General features: G+C 40.9%; 1 protein-coding gene across 9 annotated transcripts in view; it reads right to left on the bottom strand.

The window, feature by feature from the left end:
• The window catches only part of MPP7 (MAGUK p55 scaffold protein 7), a 263462-nt gene that overhangs the window by 64157 nt on the left and 175054 nt on the right, over positions 1-24251 (bottom strand). For all 9 annotated transcript variants that reach the window (XM_019933608.3, XM_019933607.3, XM_019933604.3 and 6 more), the window contains 5 exons: positions 22352-22433; positions 21755-21840; positions 18184-18258; positions 17808-18004; positions 17268-17332 (listed from right to left, as the gene is read on the bottom strand). In XM_019933608.3, the coding sequence (XP_019789167.1) occupies positions 17268-17332; positions 17808-18004; positions 18184-18258; positions 21755-21840; positions 22352-22433 (505 nt within the window). The remainder of the gene's footprint in view (positions 1-17267; positions 17333-17807; positions 18005-18183; positions 18259-21754; positions 21841-22351; positions 22434-24251) is intronic.

Below are 24251 nucleotides of genomic sequence, written 5' to 3'. Positions count from 1 at the left end.
TGACATGGAATGTATTTTTCAAAAATGTAACCAGTCATCACGGAAGGGCTACTTATATATGCTGTTTTGTGCTTGATTTTACGCACATCAGAGAAAGTGAAAATGATCAAATGTATTCACTGAGTATAGGCCTCATTTAGATCAGCAGGGACCCTGGGCGTTCCCATTTTGGGGTCCAAGGGTATTCTGTCTGCACGGTAATCCCTTCTGCTTCTCTTCTCCTTCTGTGGACTCAGGAGATGCAGTGTAGAGGCAGATGAGGGGCAAGGCGAAGGGTCTCAGAAATTCCTCTGTTTAAATAGTCCTTGGAAAAGACCTCATGAGATGGTAGCATTTCTCGGAACTCCCGTGGCTATGTTCCAGAGCGGACCTAGAACCGGAGAAGGTGCCCCGCGCTGAAGGCGGATGCAGGCGCATCCTGTGCACGTAGGTGTTCTGTTAGACGAGGCGCGCTACCGCCTGTGAGCGCAGTGGCACAGGCTGGGATCTGACGTCACCAGAATACTACGGGTGTTTCGTAGGACAGGCAGTAATCGACTGAAACGTCACAAATCCATTCCATGTTGTTGACTTGCGCGGTTTAAATGACTTCTTTTAGTGAGGGAAACATTTGATGCGGAAGACATATTAAATCTCCAAAGGGTAAATTTTTCCTCACTGCAATAATTACCACCGATATAGGTAAAGTAGAATGTGACGGTTAATCTTCTGTGTCAGCTTGGCTGGGCCACAGTGCCCAGACGGTCAAACGTTATTCTAGACGCTTCTCGTAAAGGTGTTTCTTGGATAAGGTTAGCATTTAGATCAGGAGACTTGGAATAAAGCAGGTTACTTTCCATTATGTGGGTGGGCCTTATCCAATCAGCTGAAGGCCTTAATAGAAGAGAGACTAACCTCTCCCTGAACAACAAGGATTTCTGCAACTGTAACAGGGAAGAGATAAATGGAACGAACTCCACGTTGGATCTGTTTCTTTTACTTTAACCTTTGCTTTTCAGTTGCTTTTGTTGTTATAATCATACACAATGGGCTGCCTCAGGGAACCCTGCCCACCTGTGAATGGCTGCAAGAAAGAAGAAATTAACACATCCCCTCCAGGAGGCTGGTCATTTCAGGAGATGTTCTGAAAGACCAATGGCCCTTTTACTTTACTCCCTCACCACCTCGCCCTTGCTGATCCTATGAAAGAAAGTGGCAACCAGACCCCAATAAGATGGTTTTTCAGAGACACTAGTCTGCCATCTTCTCCATCTGCCGGCTTTGCAAATGAAGTCGCCTTCCTTGCCGCAGCACCTCGTCTCCGATTCGCTGGCCTGTCCTGCAGCCGAGCAGAGTGAGCTTGGACTCGGTGACACCCGCAGACGGCCTCTGGGCCCAAACTGCAACTCCTCCCTGGGTCTCCAGTCTGCCACCTACCCCGCAGATCACAATCACACGATCCAATTCCTTAAAATCTCTGTGTGTACGTGCGTGTGTGTATGTGTGTATATGTGTGTGTGTGTGTGTACGTAAACACATTCTGTTGCCCGACTAATACAAACGATTAGGAGGGAAATATTAAAATTTTACAATAAACGAACACTTCCTAGTTAGTGGAGAAATGAATTGCAACATTTCAGCATCCCTTAAAATAGAGAAAAGCAATAAAACCAAAAGTTGGTTCTTTGAAAGGATCAATAAAACTGACAAACTGTTACCTACCCAAATTATTAAGATTAGGAACGAACATTACTACTGACCTTGAAGAAATAGAAAATATTATAAAAACAAATTAGATAATCTAGATGAAATGGAAAAATTATTAGAGAGACAGAGACTACTGAGACTGAAAAAAGAAGAGAAAATCTGAACAGATTCTTACAAGCAAAGAGACTGAATTAGTAATCAAAAAACTTTCCACAAAGAAAAGCCCAGGACCAGATGGCTTCACTGGTGAATTCAATCAAATGTTTCGAGAATAATTAACACAATACTTTACAAATATTTTGAAAAAATATAAGAGTAGGGAACACTTCACACCTCATTGTATGAGGCCAGTATCATCCTGATACCCAAATCAGAAAAAGATATCACAAGAAAAAAAAAATCTACAGACCAATATCCCTTATGAATATGCATGCAAAATCCTCAAAATCCTAGCAACTCAAACTCAACAACATATTGAAAAGAACTATACACCATGAGCAAGTGGGATCTACCCTAGGAATGCAAGGTCAACATATGAAATCAATCAATGTTTACACTACATTAGTAGATTGAAGGGAAAAAGCTACATGACCATCCCAATTGGTGCAGAAAAAGGGATTTCTATATACAAAATGAAGTCATCTTCCAACAGCGATAGTTTTACGACTTGTTTTCCAGTCTGGGGCCTTTTCTTTCTTTTCCTTGCCGAACTGCTGTAGTACCTCCAGCATCACGTCAAGTAAAGGGGCAAGAATGGTCATCCTCGTCTAGTTTCTGCTCATGGGAGAGCAGTCGGCCTTTCACCGTTAAGTATGCTGTTAGTAGATGCCCTTTATCAGGTTGGGGAAATTCCCTTCCATTCTTCGTTTGTTCAGTTTTTATCACGAAAGGGTGTTGGATTTTGTCAAATGCTTTTGACCCAACCAAGCTCCCGAAACTGCTCACCAGGCTGCTGTAACTCCCACGTTGCAAAGTCAATGGTCAGCTCTCTTTTTCTCCTCTTCTTTGACTCATCAGCAACATCTGTCAGAGGTGATCGCTTCTTCCTCCCTGAAATGTTATTTTTACTTCGCTCCTACAAAGTCACACTCCCGGTTTTTCTTCTACTTACCTCACTTTGGGTTCTCTTCTTGCCCGTATCATCACTCACTCCTTGGTGATCTCCTCTGGCTTCATGGCTTTCAATTTGATCTAATATCAACAACTCCAAATTCAAGAGCCTCAGTGCAAGAGCCGTCCCTGCAATCACCTGTCCGACATCTCTATTTGACGTCTTAAACGCAACCTATCCCCACGGAATTCCCGAAACTCTCCCCACCCCGATACCCGCCTCCGCTGTCTGGACCAGCTCAGCAAATGGTCACTCCGTCCTTGAAGTCACTAAGCTCATCCCTGATTCTCCAACTGGTCTGAAAATCCCGTCGGTTGTATCTGAAGGTACATCCAGAGTCTCCTGTCTCCTCCCCGCCTCCACCTATGACGTCTTGGTTCGAGCGGCAGGCGCTCCTTGCCTGGATGACACACGGCTGCCCGCTTCTGCCCTGGCTCTCAGCAGATCAGCCCGGGTGACCCTGAAGTCCACGTCAGGGCAGGTCACTGCTCTGCTCCAACCCCTCCGTGGTTTCCCATCTCACACAGACTAAGGGCCGAAGAAGTGGGCTGAGCGGCCCTCGCACCGGCATCCTGTTACCTCGCCAGCCTCGATTCCTGTCGCGCTCTCCTTTCTGCACTCCGCTCCGGCCACACTGCTCTCCTCCCTGCTCCACAGACGCTTCAGGGCTCTGCCTGAACGGTCGAGCTCCCTTCCGTGACCACCCTGGTGAAACCTGCGTGTCCTCACCTGCCCCGGCACCATTCCTGCTTCACTTTTCTTCTCACCATCGGATGTATCGTATAAATTATTTAGCTACCTGTCTCCACCCCACCCCCTTACGGCTACCTGTCTCCACCGCACCCCCTTACAGAAGCGCTACGAAAGGGGGTCTGTTTGGATCTCTGTTGAAACGCCAGCACCCAGAACAGTCCGGAACATAACAGGCGCTCAATAAATATTAGGAAAAAACGCTAGGAATAGCATTATAGGAAAGTTTTATTCTGCAAATACCAGAAGAAACTGTTAACCAGAGCTAAGTGGGTGTCTCTTGAGGGAGGACACAGCACTAAGGAGGAAGAGGGAAAGGGGCTCCTGTCTGTGGCTGCAAGACTTCTGACGCTACTTGACTCTTCAAACAATTTATTAAATAGAGCCATGGGAAACTGCTGACATTCTAATGCCTTCCGACCTACAAAAAACAGCAATTTCACACGCTTCAACCTAACGTACATATTACTTTGATAAAAATATAAATTAAAAATTTTTAATAATTTTGGTGTGGGGAATACAAACGAAAACTCAGAAGACAAAGGAAAGAATTCACAGATTTGACTGTGCAAAAATTAAAATGTCTACACGATGATAAACTTGGCCTTTAAAAAAGGTAAAATGCGGGCTTCCCTGGTGGCGCAGTGGTTGAGAGTTCGCCTGCCGATGCGGGGGACATGGGTTTGTGCCCCGGTCCGGGAGGATCCCACGTGCCACGGAGTGGCTGGGCCCGTGAGCCATGGCCGCTGGGCCTGCGCTCCGCAACGGGAGAGGTCACAACAGTGAGAGGCCCGCGTAACGCAAAAAAAAAAAAAAAAAAAGAAAAAAGGTAAAATGCAACCAAAAGACCAGAAGAAAATGCACACGGCAGAGAGAAGGTTAATATTCATGATAGAGAAAGGGCTCGTCACGTTAACAGGAGACTGACAAAGAACCTGATAGAAAAAAATAGGTAGAGAGAGGATTATTCAAGGGAAAAAAAGAAGAAAAGCTAATAAAAAGCCACAGTACTGCATTAAGTCACTATATTTAAAGGTGTTTAACAAATAATACTTTTACCAAAAAACAGCTTTGTCATCAATGTTAGCATGCTGCTATGACAGTGCTTCTAAAAATGCACAAAAATCTGTAGCATGTTGAGGGTTTGGCTTCTGAGGGGGAAAAACAATTCCACAAAACAGTCAATTTGCTCAGTCTATTTGTAACAAAGTAACTCTTTAATACTACAAAAAATATCCAGAAAACTACCATCAAACTTGTGTATTCTGAAAAAGAAACAATTTTCGATCTGTGGTCGTTAGTTGAAGGGCTTCCTTAAAAGAAAAATCTTTTATCGGAAACACTATTAATTTCTGTATCCTATTATGTCGTATCTTTTTTTTAAATAAACTTCTTTTAAAAATTAATTTATAGCTGCATTAGGTCTTCATTGCTGCACACGTGCTTTCTCTAGTTGCAGCGAGCAGGGGCTACTCTTCGTTGCAGTGCGCGGGCTTCTCATTGCGGTGGCTTCTCTTGTTGAGGAGCGTGGGCTCTAGGCGCGCGGGCTCAGTAGTTGTGGCTCGCGGGCTTAGTGGATCCACGGCCTGTGGGATCTTCCTGGACCGGGGCTCGAACCCATGTCCCCTGCACTGGCAGGCGATTCTTAACCACTGCGCCACCAGGGAAGCCCCATATGTTTTAATACAAAGTCATCTTACTGTATGCTTCTCTTCTCAGATATCTGACCTCAGCTGTACCTAAATGAACCTCTAGGTGCCTTGAATCTGCGGACCTCTTGCTGCACATGTATCAGAACAAGCATTTAGACCAGAGAGAAAAGATGTCATAATGCACATCTGCTAAAACATGTCGACCATGCTTTCCTCTTGGCCACAGTCAGGTATGGAAAGGAAAACTCATTTCCAAGACCAGGAGTTGAATGGAGTCGATAGCGAGGCTCTATAATCAGAGTTTGCAAAATCCAAAAGCCAACAGAAGCTAGACGGCAGAAAAATCTTCAACTGCATGCTGTCAATGCATTTTGTACAACATTACTCCTCCGAAGAACTAGGTGGTCCCATTTCCCCTTAACTGCTCTTTGGTTATTTTTTTTTTTCGCCACATTTCAGGACAGGGATACAAAGAAATACTTCACTATTAAAGCATCAACACGACTGCCGGGGAGTGCTGGGGGACCCCTGTCTCAGTGCTGGCCAGCCCACGGAGCGGCAGGGCCGTGTTCATTTAAGGGGTCCCTTGTAACTCAGCCCCAGCTAATTCTTAACACTGTGAAATGAAGGCCTAGTTTGGTCAAATTTTTTGTCAAAGGAGCCAGAAACTTTTACATGAAATTTCTCATATTTGTGGGTCTAACAAAAATATATCCTTGGCCTAAACACAGCCTGAAGACTGTCTCTGAGCTCCCCAGGCTGATACCAATTATTACATGATCATGATATTCCCATTTTACCTGGATGGTGCCCTAGTTTCATCCGTAATTGGGGAGTGCAGAGTGGTGTCTTGGAAGGATGAAGCCCTCTACGTTTTCCAAAGAAATCTTTTCCTGGCACCTGGGGTATCTGCATGGTTCACTTCACCCCCTAATGCCAAACTCCTTAATCTAAGTGATTAAGATCCCATGGTCTTAATTATCCTCAATCTCATCTGCTTTGGGGCTTTGACCAACGAACTAGTTCCTATCTCAGAATTTCAGTCCTTTATCATCAGTCCCTCATCTCTGCTACAGAAGCGATCCGATTATCCTCTCCCACTAAATACTCCTAACCCTCGACTACACAAACCACCTTGAACTCAGCTGACCTCTTCCTTCCCCGTCTACTCTTACTTGCAAGGCTTTGGCTCCCAGTAAAGTCATTGCTCAGACGCTGCCGGTAACTACGAGTTTCCAGACGCAGTGGCATTTTATCAGAACTCATTCCCTTTGAAGCCCGTCATGCTGACCACCTTTGCTTTCGTACTTCAATTCATATTTGCTGATTAAATATTAATTTTATAAAACTCTACATTCTATAAGAGAGATGTAAATTAAAACCCAGATTTCATTCTTTGGATAAAATTTTATACAAAGAATGAGTGCAAAAACCAGGCAAAACGTTAATAAAATGTGTAAAGTTACTTGGCCTGTCACTGAAGATCTCACGTTATCGAGCGCCATGCTAATTCTGCAGTGCTATCGTCTACACGTCACCCAAACTTAAGTACGCCCTGTGCTCTGCAACAGTCACCTCTGTCCATGCTCTTGCCTCTACCCTCATCCTCTGGTCTAAGTGTAATTCCACCTAAACCCCGGCGCCAGTTCTAACATCACCTCTTGTGGGGCTGAGTCCTCACTGCCACAGGCTGCCACAATCATTCCTTCTGAATTACAGCATTTTATGTGACATTCACCAAATAACGCTGCCTTATGCCACAGTCCTTCCCTGGATGGATATATACTTACCATCTAACAGACCAAAGATAAGCCCTGAAAGTTGGGGAGAATAGGTGTCCCTCTTTCTATTTTGGAGAGAGGCAGAAGCTTGCAGTGACGGCCTCTCCCTGTCTGCCAGCTCCCGGCCAGCCCCTCCCACGCCGACCGTGGCCTGGCCACGAGACCTGTTCTGCCCAATGGGCCATCAGAGGATGTGATGTGAGCAGAGGCTTCCTAGCACTTACATACTGGAGATGGTTTTCTCTGCTGTTCTCCAGAACCCTGAGACCACCACATGCGCAGCTTACTGGAGGGTGAAGAGCTACGTGGAACAGAAACAAGTTCGCCCAGCTGAGCACTCCTGTCCACCAGACCAACCAGACCCCAGCCAGACAGCGAGACTGCAGCAATTCGCCATGCTGACACAGAGCAGAGCCACCCAGCTGACCACAGAAACAGGAGAATAATAAACGCTTGCTGTTCAAAAGCCACTAAGCTTTCCAAAATGGGAAGGGCGGGGATCAATGGATACAGAGTATCTGGCACACTGTATTGTACTGAAGTGAGAGAAGAATTATTGAAATTGTAACCTCTCTCTGATCATCCAGTTCTCTCCGTAAATTATAGTTTTTCTAGCCTAAAAATTAGAATACCCTATATTCTACATGGTTTTTTTTTTTTCAATTTGTTTTGTAGAATGAAAAGCTATAGGGCAGCATACTGTAAAAGACACAGTAGGTATTATATCTACATAGAAGTACATAGATATACAGGTATAGATACAGTAGGTATTATATCGACATAGATGTACATAGATATAGATACAGTAGGTACTAGATCGACACAGATGTGGATTTGAAACCAGGACGCACCATGTACTGTCTACGTAAATCCTTTCAGCTTTCTGAGCCTCAGTTTCCTTTTTGTAAAGTGGATAAAATACTCCAATCTCACCGTATAAGAGATAAGAGGCACTAAATACCAAATACAGTATCTGGCCCATTTCTTCAATAACCAAGAGATACCATCATCGTGTACATAATACTAATCTGAAAATAAGGAGGTTGAAGGATTTCGCTCTCAAACTGAGTTTCCACACCACTACCTCTCACTACTGCAGGTGGAGAATTTGTCAGTGTTCGAACACACGGCAGAGCGCGGAAAGGTCTGAATGGAGAGGAAGATGCTTCTGATGCCTTTAACAATTTCTGGATATCATGAATTTTGTTTGTAACATCGCTTGGCATCTCCAAACTGGAAAGTTTCTCTCCAAAACAGATGAGCAAGTTAATTATAAGGCTTAATTGTACTGGAAACTGGTCAGTCGATGGTTATTTTGGGAGTGTTATGGGGATAATAAATCATTAGAAAACAGAACCAAAGAGTGATTTAGGAAGACATAAGTTATTCAGAAGCTTTGAATAGTTCACAGCTAACCAGATAATTTAGAAAAGTCTAGATACAACTAATTCAGTAAACGTACTCAGCATATATAGATGCTTTTTCACCCTCTATCAAAAAATATATGACGGTTTACAAAAATAGAGCATCTGGGAAGCTTCCTGAATAATAAACCAAAGCACACACTGACTCCCTTTGTGTCCAACCGATTGAGGCAGTTTAAAATAAAGATTCACGCTACCCCCCGCTGATACCAGAGCATGCTAATGAAAATATGCTAATTTAAGACAAAACATGGCTTTACAGAAAGCAACAGAAAGAAAGAAGTCCTCTTCCATGACCAATTGCTCACCTAGATAGGTTCCACTGCTGATACCACCATATTCAGCATCTTCTGGATGGAGTGTAAGAGCAGACAGAACGAAAGCCAAGAAACAAAGCACAACAGTTAGAAGCCCAGCCACAGAGGCAAAACAACAAATCACTTCACACAGTCATACAGCACAGCACAGCACAGCCCTCACAACGCTACTCTTAAACATAAAACATTTTGTTTTATATTTAAGTTTACAGTAACATTCTGAAACATCATGCAATTCTTTTTTCAAGCTTCTTTGGAAGTGCCTTTACTGCAGTTCCGAGAAAATTATAACAGACTCGCCTGAGACGTTTATACTTTCACAGTCGAGAAAATTACAACACTTGATCCCCAAAGTCAATTTATTTTTGTAAATCAGGCTCTTCGATAATACGTAAAATATAGCACTTATTTTGGCTCACTGGAGTAGACAGAAAGGTTAAAATGAAAATACAGCCTTTCTTTTGATAAAAAGAGAGTCCATGCGGGGAAGGAATAAAGGCACAGGACTTCTATTTTTATTGTGTTTTAAAAAGGATGAACAGATGAAAACATTTTAGAAGAACCAATGTGCTATTAATTATTTCCAGGAATTAAATGAATACTGGGTTATGCATATCTTAAAATTTTAATTTAAGTCATGGAGTCCTACTTATTTTAGGCTTCTAATCTTCATGTAAGTATACTTCTAAAACTAACAGCACAGACTGCAGAAATCAAATAGCTGAGAAGACTCTCCTCACATCCTTATGTAATAATAAGTCTGTCAGTGTATCTGAATAACATTGCTTTCTTCATTCATCTTTATTTGAGACTACTGACAGATAAAAACAATGTACTACATTAGAATACTGTGTATATTTCTGCTATATGAAGCAAAAAAAAAAAAGTGTACATTTCTTTCAAGAACAAAGTCCAACCATGACTGCTGGTCCTGTAACGTTACGGTGAAAGTTGGGATGTACCATGATCTTTTACAAACTGCTTGCTGTGGTCAACTTAATTCTCTACACATGTGTACTGAACAAAGTTACTAGACTACGCAGGGAAACTTTTATACAGGTACCTTTAATTTCCTCTGAGAAGCACACACACAAAAAAAGAGGAGAAAAAAAAAAGAGGATATGATTAACTGTGTAGAAAATACAATTAAAGTAGGAAGAGGTTACATCCAGGGACCAAAAATCCACCCACCACACTCAACTGTTGCCTCATCTTAGAAAAGCCAAAGGAAAAAACAAACGTATTTTACATATTTCAAAGTACTTAGTCAATGAATAAACAGAATTTGTGAAAAACTACATTTTAGACTACATGGTAGTTATGGTCTAAAAATAATGTATACACTTAAGCAGTAAAAACACAAAGTCTTCATATAGCTTATTAAATACCCCAAAGGGGAAAATAACCAGGAAAAAAATCAGTATTTTTTTCAAAATGATACCTTCAATAAGGGGATTATATTTATTTTCATGGAACAGTTCTGTTTCTAAACTAATCTGTTTAGAACTGAGGATACTGCATGATGGAAACAGTGAAAAGAAGTAAACATTTTAGAAACAACAAATTTCGCCTTTAAAATGTCTATATATTCTGTAAATTTAACAATATCTTGACAACTGTCAACTTATTACACATATGAAATGAATCAGACAGAACCCTTTCTTTTCATTCTGTCTATATTACTTGATGAAAGGTATCTTAAGAAGTAATCTGAAATGATTCTTAAGTTACTATTAAGACAACATTTTATGAGTTAGGTTTGACCTAGGAGACACCATCTTCAGTGGAGGGAGGAAAAAGAACTGGAAATTTAACAGAAGCAAATTGTAACCACAAGTCAAGGTAGGAGATATTTTGCTACATGACCTTCCAGAGCGAACAGGACCGATGAGAACAGTTCTCTGCTCACTTCTCCCTTCACACGCAGCACGACAGCCAAAGAAAACACTTAGGAGAAAGTGCACAACAGCCTATGTTTACTTTTCAAATACCTATGGGCCTTCAAACTGCATTAGCTCTAGTTGGACAGTATTTGCCGAAATGACAAGCAAATCATTATTATTCAGGCTCACAGTATGAGTCACTCAAGTTGTGAGTTTATTTACCCTCATTTCTTAGTAGCTCTGAAATGTCACGTGCATCTAAAACAAATTATTAGAAAACAAACAATGAATGATGTGACACAGGATAGCCAAGCCAGGCATCTAGGTAGAAATAACACAAGCTGTGTTTAAGACTGATCAAGCTGTGACCTCAGACATTTCTGCTGTAAAGTTGATTGTTGAACAGAGTGTATTTTCTGATAGAGACAGCAGGAGAGCTTGAGGACTGCACTCATGATTAAAGACTCAATGTCACATAAAGCAGATGATAAAAGCCATGTCACACACACATGAATTAAAACACCAAAGCCAAGCCACAAAATAGAATCTGTAACTGAAATTACATGTGGCACATGTCTATTTCATATTCTAATAAGAGGTCCTAAACAGGCTCCATAAACAGGCAAAAGAGTATTTCCTCCTTGCCGTTCTTAAGTAGGAAGAGAATGGTATTTAGCACCATACAACACACGCAAATATCCAATAGCAAGCACATGCTTAATAGACATCCAGTAGGAAAAACAAAGGGGGAAAATACACAGAGGGTAAGACCTCAGGAGACAGCTGGGATAAGCGGCAGGACTGCCTTTGGTAAGGCACTGCTGCATGGATGTCAAACGCATAAACTTAATTTTCCAACAACTCTATGAGGTCGGAAGTATTCTCCCCATCTTACAGATGGGGAATGAGAGGCAGAAAGGGAGGGAGCAGTCGTACGTGGCAAAGCTGGGTTGTGGACCCACGCGGTCTGGCTCCAGAGTCTGAGTTTTGAACTACCATGCTACGCCATCACATCAGAAGTCACTTTTTAATACCTGGAGCTTCAAGCCAGAAAATGCACGTCAGGGGAAAGGTCAACGGAAATAACACATTTCTTTCAAGCTTCCCGACTACTTCCGTCCACCTTCTGCTGCTCCAGCCTCTGGCCCGCCCCGAAACATCAACCTCTCAGGTGTTTCTCTGCCAGGAGAGCTGGGGAGGGGCCCTCTCCTCTCCCGGCCACAGCAAGAGTCCATGCTACGTCACCAAGCACGGACGTGCAGGACGTGACAATTATAAAAAGCACAGAGAGAGGCCAAGGTCACGAAGAGAGAGACTTGCCGTCCTCAGAGAAAGGAGTGTGGAGGCTCACATGAAAAGCACTTGATGAGCTCTGCGCACCAGGCAGGAGGGACTTCCCCGGTCACTGGAGGTCACCCCGCATGGGACATGTCTGATACTCCTGACAAGTGGAGAAGCTGGTCTCTATCAGTGGGATAGTCTGGGGGCAAAGTTAGAGTCCCACTCTAGAAACTGCTTTCTCAGACCCCTCACCGCTCAATGCCATCTCCCCTAAAAGGCTGCAGTGATCCATGACCAAAGACCAGACCCCTAACCGCTGATCAACCCTCTTACCTGCATGACGTCGGGTCCCCAGAGACCATACGGCTTAGCACCTCTCAGATGGAAAAGCTAAACACACACCCTGACAGTGGTATCTTTATATAGGTAAGGATATCACAGACGAAACGTAAGCAGCAAGAAACGCCTTGACCTCAACCGTCTCATGGTGTGAACAGTCAGAGGTGCAGTTTACAAGTTAGTCCATCTGCACCTCTTTCTACAGGAGCTGCGATCTTCGGCACCCCCCAAAGAGCGTCAGGGGAAAGAAGTATTTCCAGTATTTTTAAAACCCCGTATGTTTCTGTTACACATGATCCCACCAATATTAAAAAAATGTTTGACACAGTTTTAGATACAGAAATTTAAGAACATAAGCAATCTATTTGCTCATTTCTGAATTAAATTTATGTGTGAACACAGTAAATAAACATTATCTAAGATGCCAGGAAGAAGGTGCTTATTCAACTTGGAAAGCAGTATTACAACCTGTAGAGCAATGATATATATCGTATGCTCAAAAGTCTGGTCTTCCACAACACTGGTGCCATGAAGAATGAATTCACTCTTTTCCTCAACGTTTAAATTCTGTTGTTGGTAGCTTGAGATCTTCAATCCACAAAATACTTGTCTTTGAGTGAATTTGGTGACAGCCTGTTTGAATGGACACCTCTTGCCTGCAGTCACATATTTTCTTTTTTACCCACATGATAACCATCAAAATCGGTTAAAACAAATTCTAAATTATTTTGTGTCTTTACCCTCTAATTTTTAAAAAGCCAATAAATTGTACATTTTTGATTTCTCGTTTATTTATTACTAGAATTCTATTAGAGCTATTTTGTAAAAGAAAATGTCTTCATTAATATTATTCAATCAGCGTTATTAGAAATGTTCAGCTATTTATACTTTGATAACTAAAAAAAGGAAACCAAGCACTGTAAGTAAGTATCATACTTGAACATTCTGCAGTAAAATATAGTACATGAATAAGAACTCGATTTAAATATAAGTTACATCGGATTGAAGTTAAAGTTAATGTTTATGCTACTAAGAAGCTAATTCCTAACTTACATACTTATGTTTCAATAGAAAGGGAACAAACAATATTTCAAGTAATCAAAGAAATTCATATTTCTTTTCAAAGGTTAGGTGCCATCATACGGCTCTATATATGCAACTGAACTGTAACAATAAGCTTTGGCAGGAAAGTCGTAGGGTAAATTCTATCGACACAAGAACTGCAAGCTACTAAGTGTCTGTCAGGAGAACTGCCCCTACGTGCTGCTTGAGACATGAGCTAGGCGCTTACTTGGGCCCCAAACGCGCACCCCGTGTCCTGCTGAGAACAATCTAAACGTTGGTCACAGCGAGGAACACCTCGTTTGAAGAGCCTGTTTTCTGTATGTGCGTTAGATACGCCAAGATTCCTAAGGAGAGGAAATAACCAAGCATCAAGGATGAACACCACCCACACTCAGAGTTCTGCATAAGGGTGCCAGTCGAAAAGCCGGAGGAGGTCGGTACTACCACGGCTTCTGACTTTTTAACCATGGAGCCCGGACCCAGAGTTCTAGCACAAATATAAAGGCAGAGATAACAGTACCAGGGTGCTCCAGTCCTTTCTGACCTCTGTGTGCACGCTAGCTGAAGCCCTACGGCACCAGAGCCATCTTCCATGAACTTTTCCTCCATGAAGACTTCAGTTATGATGATACACTGTGAATCAAATAAAGAGTAAAATCCTACTAATACAAAAGCAGTCAATTTGTCAAAAAAGTTAACTGGCTAATGACCTTTAAGTCATTATTCTAAACTCATTGCTTAACCAATATCTTCCTAGGTTTTAAGAGCACCTGTGAAATTTAGTGCAGAAAACTTTTATCAACATGAGTATTTTTCATAAATTTATAAACAGCAATGTGAGAGAATTATTCTTCTTTTAGAAATTTTATATTAAATCAGAAATTTTCTTAAAACCTATTCCATGACTATTCAATGTAATTAAATAGATGGATTATAAAATATATACAGATTTTTTTCAATAAAATAAAATATAAAAATAAAGGATTTTATATCAACTTTCTGCTTTTCTTCATAGTATTATTCTGTAATTTAGCAAAGGGCATGATAACAAATGTCCTATTCCAAAAACCTGAGTACCAAAGGTTGAAGTCCAGGAAGTGTTGAGTCAGATGGTCTTTATAAGATTTAGTTACATTAAAAAAAAAATCACTTTCAAATACACAGGTTACAAAACGAAGTGCTTTTAAATACTTATAAAAATGTTCAGAGCCAGGGACTTCCTTGGCAGTCCGGTCATTAAGACTCCGCGCTTCCAATGCAACGGGCACGGGTTTGATCCCTGGTCAGGGAACTAAGGTCCCCCCACGTGCCACGCAGTGAGGCCAAATGAATAAATTTAAAAAATAAATAAATAAATGTTCAGAGCCAGTGCAATGATTTTTGTGTAACTTTTGAGTTCAGGGGTTTATGAGACAACATTCAAAGAATTTCAAATGAAATTTCAATTTTTTGAGAAGACAGTGGCCTTTTATTTAATTTTCACGGAAGTATACGGTCTCTCTGAATGAGGCTGTATTTACTACACGCTGTATTTACTTTGGATAATATCGATCAGATTTATTTTTTTATTTAAAAGTAAAGAACATCTACCTCTGAGAACAAACAATGCATCTCTCAGTGAATCAAAATCTAGGTTAAAAATAGAAGAAAAGGAAGAAAGGGTGAAAGGACGACCACGTTCCATAAAGACAAGCCCTGAAACTCAAACACCAGAGTATTAACATATAAAAGAAATTATGTAAATTCATATTAGGGAAATGCAAATCAAAACTACAATGAGGTGTCACTTCACACTGGACATCATCAGAAAATCTACAAACAACAAATGCTGGAGAGGGTGCGGAGATAAGGGAACCCTCTTGTACTGTTGGTGGGAATGTATATTGATACAGCCACTATGGAGAACAGTATGGAGGTTCCTTAAAAAACTAAAGATAGAACTACCATATGACCCAGCAATACCACTACTGGGCATATACCCTGAGAAAACCATGATTCAAAAAGACACATGCACGCCAATGTTCACTGCAGCACTATTTACAATAGCCAGGTCTGGAAGCAACCTACGTGCCCATCAACAGACAAACGGATAAAGAAGACGCAGCACATATATACAATGGAATATTACTCAGCTATGAAAAGGAACAAAACTGGGTCATTTGTAGAGACGTGGATGGACCTACAGACTGTCATACAGAGTGAAGTAAGTCAGAAAGAGAAAAACAAATATCATATATGAACGCATACATGTGGAATCTAGGAAAATGGTACAGATGAACCGGTTTGCAAGGCAGAATTAGAGACACAGATGTAGAGAACAAACAATATGGACACCAGGCGGGGAAAGAGGGGTTGGGTGGTGGGGCGGTGGGATGAACTGGGAGATTGGGATCGACGTGTAGACACTGATGTGTATAAAATAGATCACTAGCAAGAACCTGCTATATAAAAAAAAAAAATTAAATTAAAAAAAAGAAATTATGTAAAGACAAAATAGCCTCCATTACAATTAGAGCTCTACGCACACACACACACACACACACTCACACACACACACACACACACACACACACACGCTCACTCACACACATTTATCCTGAAACCAGCTTGGGGAGAGCTATTAAGAAGACAATCTCTCTACTTTGCACAGTTCTTTAAAACAAAAAAAATACATCAAAAATTTTAAGTAAGTGAAAATTCATAATTATAACCAATTACACATTTCTAAGTTGCTTAAAACTCAAGCAAATTAGAGTATGGATTCAGATTCGAGTAGAATCCCATTTATTTTATTTTCAAGTTAGACACATTTCATCCCCCAGGCACCAAATGTGTAAGCAATGTGCAGGCCCCCAAACGTAAAAAACCCTCAAAGAGCAGGTCAGGTAGAGGCCTCAGAGCTCCCTTCCACTGGATGAGTTGCCAGTGAAAATGCTTCACACGTAAGAACAATGCAACATTCTGGTTAAGCTTGAAGCTTTCGATGTCGCGGGACACGTGGCATTCTACGACAAGTGTTTTTTCCTTCTGCCCAGACTTAACAGGGCAAGAACAAGCAGGCTTTTGAGTCAGTGCTCTGCTTGAAGCTTGCTTGTGAGATTTATACTCGACTGCAGTTTGGCTCCCTTATAACGTGATTCCTGGGCTCTAGGCTTCTACGAACTGACAGAAATAACAGGAGATGGGAAAAAATGCAACGATACTAAAAACAGATGTTGGTGTGAAATTCCAGGACCATTTATTTGCTTATTTCACCTTTTAACGTACAATTTCTATGCTGAAAACAAAAGGGCTTTTTTTTTTTTTTAACTCTTAAACTACCTAGAACCATGAAGCAGAGAAGATAAAGTAGGATGGGGACTCACAAGAGGTGGGAGGTGAGAAGTAAAGAGAATCTGAGAGAAGGCTGGGTTAAAAGAAAAACCATTCTTTTCCAGTAATCCTACATCATCGGTTTTCTTATTCTTGTTTTCTTTTAATCTAGTTTGGTAATAACTCTGAACAGACCGGTTGAAGGTCAGAGTTACTGTGATGTCAAAATAAGCAAGGAAGAAAGTAGAACAAGAATGACTGTTTTAGGCACAATTGCTTTTGTGCCCTAGAAAGTGATGGATTTTTTTCCTCCAGTCTTTACCGAGAAATATCTTATCCAAACCTCCTAGCTTTAGAGAAATCAGAGTGCATTTTAGGTTACATTATAAAATACCTAAATTCAGAATCAAAGAGAGCTGTAGTTATTAGCTTTTTTCTTACAGAGTGAGTCATGGGTTTATTATAAACAACACCAAACACCCCTTTCTTCAAAAGATTCACTTTACTATTCCCACTATGAATTTGTTCCTTGTTGGTTCTTGTGAAATGATGATCCAAACGCTATCACAGGTAATAGGACCTCTTATTCTACCACAAACACCTGCTGTAACAGTCAAAAGTAAACAGCAAGACTTAGTTACTCTGCGTTCTGATGAACACACTTACATGATTTCCTGTTGGAAACTTGCAGGGGCTGGACTAATATTTCTGGTCGTCTCAGAGCCAATCTCCTGGGGGAAAAGAAGGTCAATATGCCTATCAATTTTCAGTACAGATCCAAGATTAACATAACACCAAAATATTAAAAGCCTTAAGAAAAAAATGGAACGTTGGAGGAAAAAATGAACACAATGCAATCTACTCAAATTAAGAAATAAATCCTCTACTTTCAAATTTTCATAAATTCTCCCCACTCTGAAATCACTCTTCTTTATTTTTCCATCTTTCACATCAATACAGTTTCAGATATTAATGTGCTATTTTCCATTTGTTTCGTAACAAAAACTGAATATGACCTGAGAGTGTCATATTATTTTTGGTCATTATTCATGCTTCGTTAGACAAAACAGAAACCCAAACCTGAGGGATAAGGAATTCTAAGGCAAGGTTTTAGTGCTTCTTCTATCACAAGTATGCTGGAATGGTACTTTGCAGAGAACAAAAGGTCAGCTGAAGACAGGCCATGATTCTGTGCCAGGAACTCACCTTTCCTGGAAATGCTTTGAGGGAATCAAGCCTGCTCTGGGATTGGCATCTCCTTCGTGCTTCGCCTGCCACCATGTTGCATCATCCTGGCTCATAATCTGAAGAATATCTCCCTTTTTGAAAGAAAGCCCAGCTTCCTTACATGGAATTGCTTTATCCTCATTAGGGTCATAGTCAAAGAGGGCTTTGATAAACATCTGGAAGAAAGTTCCGTTTCAGATGTATAAATATAAAAAAATAAATGTGAAGTGGCCAACATTCTTCTAACTCTGATTGATTTAAGAAATAGAATATTAAGATAAACTTGTTGTGTTCCATTTAGTAAATGGAAAAACATCGGTTCCCACAAAAAAAAAGGTTTCTGAGGAATGGTTACCTTGCCCTCCTTTGATGGTGTGTCCTCCTTGATGCTGGGTATAATCTTGAATGTGATTGCGCCCTGAGACTGAGCCTGATGTCAGAGGAAAGAAAGAGTTATAAGAAGACCGCTGGAGCCAAGGAGGAAGAAAGTCAGATAGGTAGAAAATGAAACGATTCTAAAAATTTACAAGCTTGGGGTTTCTACTCTTAGACAGAACAAACCGAGGAAACTATTTTTGTAGAAATTCCTGTAACGTGAGAGGCACTAAAGTTTGTCAAATAAGTTAAAAAACATTAACCACTAAACCACTTTTACCTCTTGTGCACTTTTAAAATGCCGATGAATGTATTACCATCCATGTTGAGTTACTTCAAAATAGAAAGAATATGCACAGTGCCTTAAACAGGATTAAATGGCAAGAACAGACCGTGTGCAAGGTTCAGACCGCTGCATCTAAGGCTCAGCAGCCAGGTTTCAGGGACAAAATTCCTACAACTACCAGTAATGTGGCTATAAATACATGATTCAATTAGTTGCGATGCTCATCAGAAAAATAATGAAAAACACTCATCTCTATTATATTCTGGTTAGTAAGAGAAGTACCAAATGTAGCAGATTAATTAAAAGATGAAAAGAGTGTCTATTCTAATTTCATTAAAGCAAGCAACAATACCCCAAATTCTTTGCTGACTACCTCAGACAAGGGTAGGTCTTCCTATCAGGGACCTGCTGTGTAGCACAGGGAACTCTACTCAATATTTTGTAATAACCTACAATGGAAAAGAAGCTGAAAAAGGATATATATATGTATATACGTGTGTGTGTGTGTGCGTGTGTGTGTAACTGAATCACTTTGCTGTACACCTGAAACTAACACGACATTGCAAAGTAACTATACTTCAAAAAAAATTGTTTTTAAATTGTAGGTCTGCCTTTAACACACCCTTACGTCATTCTTTCTCTCTTTTTAGCATTTGTCATAACCATATCTATGTAATTACTTACACAATTATTTCTTAATGTCTGTTACCCTCACTAAATGGTAAGCTCTGTGAAAGCACTAAGTACGCATTTAGGAGGACAGGCGGACAGGGAGGAAAGGCGAGGGGGGAGGGGCGGTGGGCCTCCCTGAGGCTCTGGCTATCAGTGTGTGCTGGTGGCCAGGACTCCATTTTGTTAAGAAGGCCCTGACTGATACCGTCTGCCGGTTTCCATGGTGTGAATACTTCCATCACAGCCAGTTTCAATGTATCAGCATGAAGGCACTGAAAGCCAGGATGGGAAAAGCTGCACTGAACCAGCTTTTGTCAGCATATGGAAGCAGCTCCAGTGCAGCAGAGACTCACATAAAATGGGGGTTTAATAGTAGAAATATCAGAATTTTATAAAGGAGTGATTTCAAAATGGTAATATCACTGTTACTGCTTATCATAGAAGTAACTCACTAACCTTATTAAGAATTTATATAATACTAAATTGCATAAGTAGAAAGAAAGCAAGTCTTCCCTATAATCCCTTCCCCTTCTTCTAGTTTGTGTGTGTGTGTTTTAATGCAGGTGTCCCCGACCCCCGGGGCCATGGACCGTAACAGTCCGTGGCCTGTTAGGAACCGGGCCGCACAGCAGGAGGCGAGTGGCGGGCGGGCGAGCGAAGCTGCATCTGTATTTACAGCCGCTCCCCGTCGCTTTCGTTACCACCTGAGCTCCGCCTCCTGTCAGATCAGCGGCGGCATTAGATGCTCACAGGAGCGCGAACCCTACCGTGAATCGCACACGTGAGGGATCCAGGCTGCGTGCTCCTTATGAGAATCTAATGCCTGATGACCTGAGGTGGAGCTGAGGCGGCGATGCCAGCACTGGGGAGCGGCTGCAGATACAGGTCATCATTAGCAGAGAGGTCTGACTGCACAGAGACCGTCATAAATCAATTGCTTGCAGACTCATAACAAAACCCTATCGGTGAGTGGCAAGTGAAAAGAAGCTCCCGCTGATTCTGCATTATGGAGGCTTGTACAATTATTTCATTATATATCACAGTGTAATCATAACAGAAATAAAGTGCACAATAAATGTAATGCGCTCGAATCATCCCGAAACCTTCCCCCACCCCGTGGAGAAACTGTCTTCCACGAAACCGGTCCCTGGTGCCGAAAAGGCTGGGGACCGCTGTTTTAATGCACGTAAAGCCCTTAGAACAGTATCATTAAGGGCTCAATCAATGTAAGCAATTACTAGTATTACTATTATTACTATTATAAGTCATATCGGTCTATCAGCCATTGTGAACGCTTCACAGTAATCCATCACGTGAATGAATAATCAATTCAACCTTCTTGACAGTTTCTAAATATTTTTAAAATATCTTGTTTATACACGTTTGAAATTATTTCCTTTGGGTTAATTTGCAACAGTTGAATTTCCTGATTAAGGAGTAAGCACATTTAAAATGGACAGTTTCAGAGAGCCGTCTCAAAAGGTTCTATTAGTTTACCCTGTACCAAAAAAAGCATCTAAACATATCTATTCCCTTATAATCTGGCTAACTCTGGGCATTACCAAGCTTTTAAATAACCACCAATCCAATATGTTTCAGACATCGTGTCTCCTTTTGTAATTCTCTGTACATACACTTTGCTGATTTTTCTGTAACCGTTTCTTTCTTAATGATTTTTAAGAACTCTCTATATCCATTAAAATATGAGCCTTCTATCATATAAATTGAAAATATTTTGCCTACGACCTCATTTGTCTTTTAAATTTTATGTACAGCATCTTCTACTGTAGAAAAAGTTTTCAATTCTAGTCATCACGTCAGTTATTTTTCTATTTGAATTTCACATCAAGGTTAAAAAAACCTTTCTGTACTTTTTATGACTTTTTAAAAAACTTACTTGATTTGAGGGGATTTATTTTTGTGTGAGTTGTAAAATAAGGACTATTTTTTCTAACTGAATAATCAATTAATCCAATACCATTTATGAAATGATCTCACTGCTTTCACACTGATTTAAAATGCCATCTTAATCATACACTACATTTTCATATATACTGAGGTCTATTTTGAGATACTAAACTCTCTATAGGTTAATAACATGCTTTCATATGTAACAGGGACAGTCTCCCTTTACTCTATCCTTACAAATGAACTTGAGAATTTATATTGCCAAGGCTTATAATAATTTCGTTTTAGATTTCATAAGACATCTAAGTTAGTTTCACTTTTTTATATACCCGGAAAGCATAGCCCCTAGAGACAGAGATAAATGCATCCTCAACAACAGAGTATGTGCCATGTATTAAGGACCTAATCTGAGATGGGCCCTGTCAAACTCGTGATCTACATTGGCTCATTTAACGCTCCAGACACTCCAGTGAGAGTTACCACTTCTTATTCTCATTCTGTAGATGAAAACAGGGAGGAAATAAAAAGATTAAGGTATTTTCCAAGGACATAAGGGGGATTAAGTAACAGCGCTGGGATCCAAACCCTGGACTATTAAATCCAAACCCTGTGTTCACAACCAGGTCTGAAATACAGTGATCCAACCTCATTTCCACTGCAGTTTTTAAGTAAATGTTCAGCTTACCAAGATCTGAATGATTTCCTCAGGGCTTTTATCCTCGACAGGTATCCCATTCACTTCCCTAAGTTCATCGCCAACGTGAATAAGACCTGAGAAATCGCAAATTCAGAAAGTAAGCAGTGTTACGTACGGTGGTTTGCAGTGTGCCCATCCTGAAAGCACCGTGTGGTACCCTCAGTGCACATCCCAGGCCTCTGAGGTTTCAGAGGCTGCGGCTCCAGCCTCGCCCAGGCCGTAACATCACAACGCTGCCAAAGCAACAGCAGAGGCATCTCAGTCTTTTTCTAGAGATGCATATTACTTTCATTTTAAGATACATTTTTAAAAGGCTGTGTGCTTTCAGTAGTACTTTTCAAATCAGAAACACTGAACTAAGTCTTAATATAACCTTGGAAGCCTATATAAGCTAAGACCGTAAAGTATTCTAGAATGAAATTTACCATTTAAATAGGTTCCCACATTTTAACACAGAGTACGATATCTTATTCCTGTTTTGCTGTATTGTATCAAAAGACTGTTATCCTCTTAGCTACATCCCGGAAATGTGTCACATAAAATCCACGCGCCCCGTCCACGCCCGCCTAACGTTCAAACTCTCACCACTTCTGTCTGCAGCTCCTCCTCTCATGATTCTGGCCACAACCACGGCCCCGGTGGGCTCATCTTTCTTAATGGTAGCTCCCTTTTAAGGAAAAAAATAGTATTTGTGGGTAAATGTGTGTACTGGGTGGTAGGAAAGAAATAAGGACAGAAATAAGGACATTCATCTGGAAAAAGTAAAAACGCTACAAAAAGTAAAGGAAGGGGGAACAGAAGTCATGCCATTTGCTCACAAATACTTATCACTAGACACACAACTTTCTACCACACAGATCGTCTAAGGTTTTCAGCACAAAGACTTTTGAAACCTTTAATCTCTTCAGTACTATGCAAAGTGTACAAATATCTTCTTTCCATTATAATACCTTGTATTTGAATCCTATTTGCTTTTACCCTTTTAGAGCACTTCCTCATTTCAGTTTATCTTTACAATACCCTGTGAGAAGGTAGACTAAACAGAGAAGGTGAAGTGAAGAGAAAAAAGATTATATAAACTAGAAAACTAAAACCCAGATCACCTGACCTTTAGTTCAGTGATCCTTCTGTTACACTATTACATTACAGTAAAGGAACTCAGCAATGATAATAAAGAAAGTGGGGGAAAAAAAAAAAAAAAGATCTGTTACTCCGAGGTTTTTAGGTACTAGGACTGCACCTAGGTACAAATGGAACTAACATTTTGGCGTGAGATTAGGAAACAGTTTCAAAAAGAACCCAGAAATTCTTTACTTATGCATGTTCAGAAGCAAATTAACTGCATGCTGTTCGTCAGAACATCAGGTACACACAGTTACTCTGAACGCCTTTTCATGACTTTGCTTCCAAGAAACTGGCAGTGGTTTAGACAGGCCACCAACATCACACCACGCGCTGAAGAGGTGCACGTTAGGTGGAGGCAGGGCGCACCCCCAAGAAGGTGGAATTCTTCTCGCGTTCGCCAATAAACACATGTACAGCATTACCAAATAGATATGGAAACAAAATTAGGAATCCATTTGTAGTAAGTGCTTTCTATATGACGTTTTATTTTGTATATGACAGCTATCAAATACATATCTAATAATAGCAAAAAAATTAAATAATTAAGTGTCAGGATAATTTTGTGGCATTTTTCCTCACCTACGCATGCATTCAAGGCCGAAGACTTGAATGGGTATCTCTCCATGGTCATAAACCTTAGACTCTTCAATTACTGGTATTTTCTGCTTTTAAACAGATAACTTGTAGCCAAGATGACTGGAAATGTAATATCCTTAATATAACTAATTAGTGTAATTAGATCAACTTTCACTTTCTTTAACAATGTGTCTCAAACTCTCCCACCGAAGTACGCCTAATGTCATAAGGGTCTAGTTATCTAATTTAAGATTACTTATCTGTATTTTATAGATGAGAAAATTGAATGCCAAATGGTTATAATTTGCCTGAGATCAGACAACTAGTATGCAATAACGTCAGAACCTGTCTAAGGCACACTGATGAGAATTGCTTTCGCAACCGCTGCTTTTGCAGGTGCAGAGCATCAATTCTCCCCTCTTGGTGTGCGCCTGCTGTACCCCCACGTCAAGTGGTGAAAGGGTTCTGGGGCACCTAAGGCTGTGAGGAGACTTGCAGCCAACTTTCTGGAACTCTTGAAATGCTGGCTCTGTGGGAAGTCAGCCACCATGGAAGAGATCACGTGTACAGCCACGCTGTGAGGAGGTCCAAGCCAGCCAGGTGGAGATGCCACTTGTTAAAAGAGATGCCTGACCAGACCCCAGCTTTCCAGCCACCCAGCCCAGACACCAGTCCTGGGGATGAAGTAACCCTCAGGTGCCTCCAGTCTCAGCCCCTGTCTAACTGCACAGGAGGGACTCTAAGGAAAAACTGCCCACCTGAGCCTGTCAACCTCCAAAACTGT

The sequence above is a fragment of the Tursiops truncatus genome, chromosome 2 (assembly GCF_011762595.2).
Source record: "Tursiops truncatus isolate mTurTru1 chromosome 2, mTurTru1.mat.Y, whole genome shotgun sequence".
In the NCBI taxonomy this organism is placed as follows: domain Eukaryota; kingdom Metazoa; phylum Chordata; class Mammalia; order Artiodactyla; family Delphinidae; genus Tursiops; species Tursiops truncatus.
Note: the sequence above shows the minus strand (reverse complement) of the source record. Positions and strands in the feature narration are given on the sequence as shown.